Below are 6,164 nucleotides of genomic sequence, written 5' to 3'. Positions count from 1 at the left end.
TTCGGTTCATACACTAGACGGATGTATGAACAGGTCAGTGGAACCTGGTTTTCGAAAGGGGCCTCAAGATGGAGGACAGAGGCTGGGGGCTGCCCCGGAGGCTCCCACTGCCCATGCTTCCCACACTTGGTCTTGCTGAGCTGGGAGACATGCCCACCCCTCCTCCCGTCTGCAGATTCTGACCGTCTATGAGGAGATACAGCGTTGCACAATCAGTGCCCTGGCCTGGGCTCCGGAGCAGACAACAGCATTAAGAGAGCAACACCCTCTTACCCTTGACAAAAACATGTGGAACACCCAGTTGCTCTCTACATATCAGAGTTCTGGGACTTCTGTCAACCAAATGATAACTGCGTGGCATCCATGCATATGTGATTAGTACATTTTTAATGCATGTCTGTCCTTTTTTTTTTTTGACACTGGCTGAAAGAACTTTTTATTACTTTTATGTACAGAAAACTCAACAGCATCCACTTAGTCCAGTTTGGTGGCCATTTCTTTAGCCTGTGCCTTTCCCAACTTGGCAATGTGAGCCACCGACTTTGGACCCAGGATGCTGCCTCCCCAGTAATGCCAGGTCTCATCATATCTGTCATTGTCATTGGTCTTGCTAACTTTCACCACTTCTTGCTGAGGCAGCCAGATGTGGTGGGCCATTTGACAAAAGGGGTGAGGTCCCTTTTGGCCTGGATCCCCCCCTCCGATGCCAAAATTCTTGGGCCTCTTCTCAAACACGGCATTGACCACCTCCTTGGCCTCCTGCTTCTTCATGTCGGCAGGGGCTGGGGCCACCTTCCCCTCAGCTTTCTTCCCTTTTGGCATCTTGGATGTCTGGAGGAGAGAGGCATGTCTGTTCTTTTTTAAAAGAGGGTGCAGATATAGCATTTTGGGTCAAAAGTGACTCTGGAGACCAGTGCGATCTCCGCAAGCACAGGAAGGGCCCAGCTGGTGCTGAGCTGTGGAGGAGCCCTGGGCAGTTTCTTGTGCTAGGATTGTTCTTTTAACAGTAGGAATCGCATATGAGCCAATGATCAAATAAAGTTTGGGTGGATTGTGGTGTAACTTATTGGAATGTATTACTGGAACACAAAACACTCTCTGTGAGAATACATTTTTAAAATCCCAGCAAAGTTAAATGGGAGATTTTCATTCAGTGTATTTGCTTGATATACAATTCACTTACTAATGTTAATCATGAAAGTGCCCATCAGAAATCACAGTGATGATTCTTAAAGCAGATGCCTTCCCTCTCAGAGTAGACCAACTATGGGTGTATCCTGTGTGTGTGGGTCTGAATGCATAGGTTCTGGAAGCTTCAAGGAGGGTCTCAGCTCTCAGCTGAGCTGGTTGTGAGACCCCTGAGAAGCTACCTGGCCTCCCCGCCCTCCACTTTCCCTTTCTCTCTGCTTGTGTGTAGAGAGCTAATAAAATTAAATGAGATCATTGGTAAAATGGTGGGAGCAAGTCGCTGACAACTAAGATCATGTGTAATGCTAAAAAGGGGAGGGGTAGCCAATGCTCCCCTCCCTCTAGAGGCATACTGTTTAGCAGGAGAAATAGACTTGTATGCAAAGAGCTCTTGCATAAGGGTTAGAAACAGATGCGTGCTAGATAGATTGAAACTAGAAAAGTAACACAATTGCCCGTATGTAATTGCCCACATTTATTTTTCTATCCTGAAAGTTATTTGTTAGGAATTTCGTTTAAGGACTCTAATGAGACCAATTAGAGAAACAAACTGTTGGGCTGAGAACACAGTTATAGACCAGGTGTGGTGAATTTGCAGCTCATAGGGCAGCCCACTTGGCAGCAGGACCTCAATGCACCAGGCCACTCTATTTTTAACTGCATTTGCCTCTGAAGTCATAGCATGAGACTCAGTGCCAGGGTCCTTTGATCCAGCCTTTCCCGACTTCCCTTAGGGGACATATATATGCTCAGCCAGCGTTCGCAGACTATGGAGCTGCAACCACGCAACCACCCCCAAAGAATCTGAGACCCTCCCTGTGAGTTCACTCCAGACACGTCGCAATTTGTGCGCAACATCCGAACCGATTTTTGTGACTGTGTCCCTGGAGCTGCTGTATAGACGCAGAAGGTGTCACTCTGAATTGCATATTAGGTCGCCTGGGACGCTTCCACCCCAGACCCCTAGTTTCAGGACCTCAGGCAGGGACCCAGTGTTGGGACCTTGGGAAGCTTCCATTAATTCCAGTGCGCAGCCAAGGTGCCGAATCGGTGAGTGAGCACACAGGTGCCGGGTCCTAAGGGCACCCTTACAGTCCACAGGTGGGGCTGGGGAAGGAAGAGAGCCCACCCCCTCCGATCCCACTAATGGACTTCAACAAAGCAAACAGCCAGGACCTCCGCACTGTGGGCACCAAACCTGCAGGTTTTCCGTTTCCGGTTTCCATTGACCTGTCTGGCCTTCCTTGTTGAAGTAGCCCTGAAGCTGTGAGGAAAAATATTCCAGTGGAGGTTCCTACGAGCCCTCAGATTGACCTAGCGGGCTGCAGGGGGCACCAGCTTCCGGAGAGAGGGTGGGATCATCAGGGCCTCTGCAGCTCTTTGTATGTGAGGGTTACCCTTTCCAGGGCAGGGCACAGTGGTTCTGGGTGGTTCTGGGCCCGGGGGGTCAGGGGTGGGTCTGGCATTCCTGGAAGGCCTTTGCTGCGGAGGTCAGCTCAGCGGTGTCTGCCACCACTCTTCCTGAATCGTGAATGTCAGGGGCCAGGCTGTGACTCACTAAGCTGAGGCCAGACACTTGGTGAGGGATGCTGCTCACACCACCCACAGCAACCAGGATCCATTTTGACCGATGAGAAATGGTGAACTACTTTTTGCACTGAAATAAGTTATTATGGGAAAATAATTGGACTGTCTGTTTTGGAACATGCAACCGTTGTGGAGGAGATCGTCGTCTGAAGGCAGGAGACAAGGAAATTTGCATTAATTACTTGGTGAGCGGAGAGCCAGCTCTACGTTGTGGTTAGCTGCCCCTCACACTCCCGGCCCCGTTTCGAAGCTTGGGGGCTCCTATAGGGGGGCCAGCCATGATTTTCACCAGCAGGACAGCTTTGACTCCTTTCTGCTGCCTCAGTGTGGTGAGTAATGAAAGCCTCGCCCGTGGCTGTCTTAGGGCAGGCCCCGGGGTAGGGGGCGGGAGCTTTGAGACGCAGGCTGCCATCCCCAGGAGCAGACACGGGGTGTCTTCTCTCCTGAGCAGGGGCCAGGCTCTCTGGGCACACAGCGGCCATAGCCTGTGAGCCTTATTATCTGTATCTGGCCAGTTTCTGTTCTGCGCCTGAATTTCTGTTCAGCCCCAGGAGGGGGTCCTGTGGCCCTGGGAGGCCTGGGTCCCAAAGGGCATGGGAGGCTTCTTCTGCAGGAGGCACTTTACAAAGATTGTGCCACTTCATCTTTAAACCTGAGAGTAGGTCTGTCATATCCACATTTTCTAGATGAAGGATCCCTGACCCAAGATCACATTGTCAGTAGGGACTCGGGACTTGAACTTGACTCTTTCTGACCCGGGAAACACCTGTGGAATGAGCCCTGCAGTAAGGCCGGACCACGCTGGCTGAGAGCCCACGTGCAGTAGGGTTGTTGGGAGGCCAAGTGGGCTCAGCCGCCTGGGGGCCTCCGGGGCTCAGAGTCTGCATCCCCAGATGCTGGCCTTTCTCTGCAGGGGGAGGAGGCTCAGAGGATTGCTCCCATATCTTAAGGCCCCAGGGAAGGCCCCTAAATCAGAACCATTCTATTCAGCTATAGACCTTGGAGCTGAAGGTGCTGAGTATGAAAACAGGCGATTAGGCCAAAGTACGCCTTGCCCTGAGTAGGGATGTCTCTGATGCCAATGGCCATGTTGGGGCGCTGGGAATCTGGCTGATGGGACAAGCGGGCCTCTTGGTGGACTCCTGCCTTCCTAAGTGCCACAGTGGCGAGGTGGGCATGAGATCAGGGCTGCAGGAGAGGATGGGAAGGGGGTGCCATGCTGTTAGTTGCTCCTGTCATCTGGGGAGTGGCCGTCTCCACTTCTGCTCACGGCCGGGGGCATGGCCGCTCACACGGTGTGGGGAGTTAGCAGTGGCCAGGGTGTGTGCCCATTCCAGGCCCAGGGAGGAGGCCCTAGATTTGTCCCCAGGCCTGCTGGCTGCATCAGCTCCCTTTTCTCAGCCACTGCCTCCAAACCTTCTTCAATCTACACTTAGGTCGTCTGAGGCAGTGTGGAGTCACCAGGCGGCTGAGCCCACTTGGCCTCCCAACAACCCTACTGCACGTGGGCTCTCAGCCAGCGTGGTCCGGCCTTACTGCAGGGCTCATTCCACAGGTGTTTCCCGGGTCAGAAAGAGTCAAGTTCAAGTCCTGAGTCCCTACTGACAATGTGATCTTGGGTCAGGGATCCTTCATCTAGAAAATGTGGATATGACAGACCTGAGAGGCCAAGCTCTCAGTCACTGGCCGCCGGGGACTGCCAGGTTTCCATGAAGCCTGCCTCCTGAGCTTAGAGAGCCGCTCTTGCCTCAGGCCACCACCCTGAGCCAGACATCAAGGCCGAGCGCAGATTCTGGCCCAGGGGCTGAGGCATTCGGTCTTGGAGGCCATGGTGATTTGCAGGGTGCCTGTCATCCCTTGACTCACATTCTAGCACCAGGCAGGGCCCAGCGCACGGAACTACCCAGAAGGGGTTGGCTCGGCATTCTGGGTGTCTCTGGGAGAAGCTGTATGTGGGAGGGGGGAGGAGTGGGGACCAGAGAGGAAGGGAGGGGGCATGTCCCAAGACTGGAGAGGGGGAGGCCAGCTGAGGAAGTTACAGCAGCATTTCTGTGAGCAGCCTGGCTCAGGAGGCCCGGGGTCTGGGGCGGGAGGAGACATCCTTCTCCCACAGGCCCAAGGCCCCCACCAAGACTTCACACAGTGCAGTAACACAGCGGGGGGCTTCCAGATGCCGATCGGTCCTATGGTGACAGGAAATGGAAAGTGTGGGGAAGAAAACACCAGTCCAGCTGTGACCATGCACAAGCCCACTGTGGGGTACCCGCATCTGTCCCCTCTGGCTGGAAGCACAGACTCTGGGCCTGGATACGAAGTACATTCCATGCCCAAGACCTGCGGGTAGAGGAAACTGCACATGGTGGGGAAGAGTCCATCTTAAGGGACAGTCCCCACGACCCACACCTTCCCCCCGGCTGCCTGGCTGGCCCGGGTACAGGCCGGCCCCCAGACACCACCCGACATCCTGAACATAATCCTCACAGCTCCCTGAGTGTTGGCCTTTCATTGAAGAGGTCAGAGCTGTTTGCAAGTCTTAATTCCCTTGAATTGGGGGTGGCAGGGATGGATGGGCAGCTGTGGGCAAGTGACACCCCCAGAGCCACCTCTTCCTAACAGCTCTGGTCTGTGCTTTATAGTGTAGGTCTCTGAGTCCAAGGCAGATGCTCGTATTTACCAGCTCAGAGCTGCACTGAGGCTCCGCATCCGGAACCAAGTTATGAATCATAATAAGATTCTAGGAACAGCCAGCCCAACACATGGGAATTCCCAGGGAGTTACATAAGCTCGGAATCTGGCCTGGGGAGCTTGATACAGAGTTTAAGTTTCAAGCAAATCTCAGAGCACTGAGAGCATTTGATGGAGGAGACAGAAACTGGGCTTGCTGACTTCCTGAGGGACATGGGGACGTGTCCATATGAAGGCCCTTCTCTCGTGCTCGCTCTAGGTGGAGCTGAGAACTCTGACAGGGGCCAAAAACTCCCTGGGGACAGGAAGGTCCACCAGCCCTGAGGCTGCCAGGGCCTCGGATGTGCTGCCAGCATCCAGGCATCCCGCAGGCCCCTGGGGTGGTGAGCCAGTGACCACAGGATAGACTGTGAGTGAGGGCTTGGGCTGTTAGTGACAATCCCTCCCCACACCTCTGGCCACATCCTTTGCAGCTCTGGGTTGGTCCTGAGCAGGGGAAGGGCACAGAGTACAACCTCTGTGATTGCCCGGCCTCTCCTCCTCCCGTGTGGTCCCCTTCCTCCTACTGTTCATCCAGTGAGGGAGTACTGGAAGGACACAGGGCTGTGTGTGTGGCTGGGGCAGGGCAGACGTTGTGCTGAGATGGGGCAATGGTGTAGGTGCTTTCTTTTGGGCAGTAACTCCGGGGAACAGGAGTGGAAGAC

General features: G+C 54.1%; 1 protein-coding gene across 1 annotated transcript; it reads right to left on the bottom strand.

The window, feature by feature from the left end:
* Positions 1 to 474: 474 nt before the first annotated feature.
* Positions 475 to 822, bottom strand: LOC148163565 (large ribosomal subunit protein eL8-like). Its single transcript, XM_088026633.1, has one exon. It carries the CDS (start codon positions 820 to 822, stop codon positions 475 to 477), a length of 348 nt encoding a protein of 115 aa, XP_087882759.1.
* Between the last annotated feature and the right edge of the window lie 5,342 nt (positions 823 to 6,164).

Source organism: Eumetopias jubatus, unplaced genomic scaffold (assembly GCF_037043125.1).
Source record: "Eumetopias jubatus isolate StellerSeaLion01/CBP00866 unplaced genomic scaffold, mEumJub1_p1.0 scaffold_9, whole genome shotgun sequence".
NCBI classification, from domain to species: Eukaryota; Metazoa; Chordata; class Mammalia; order Carnivora; family Otariidae; genus Eumetopias; species Eumetopias jubatus.
The sequence above is the reverse complement of the archived record's forward strand: the minus strand, read 5'-3'. Positions and strand labels throughout refer to the sequence as shown.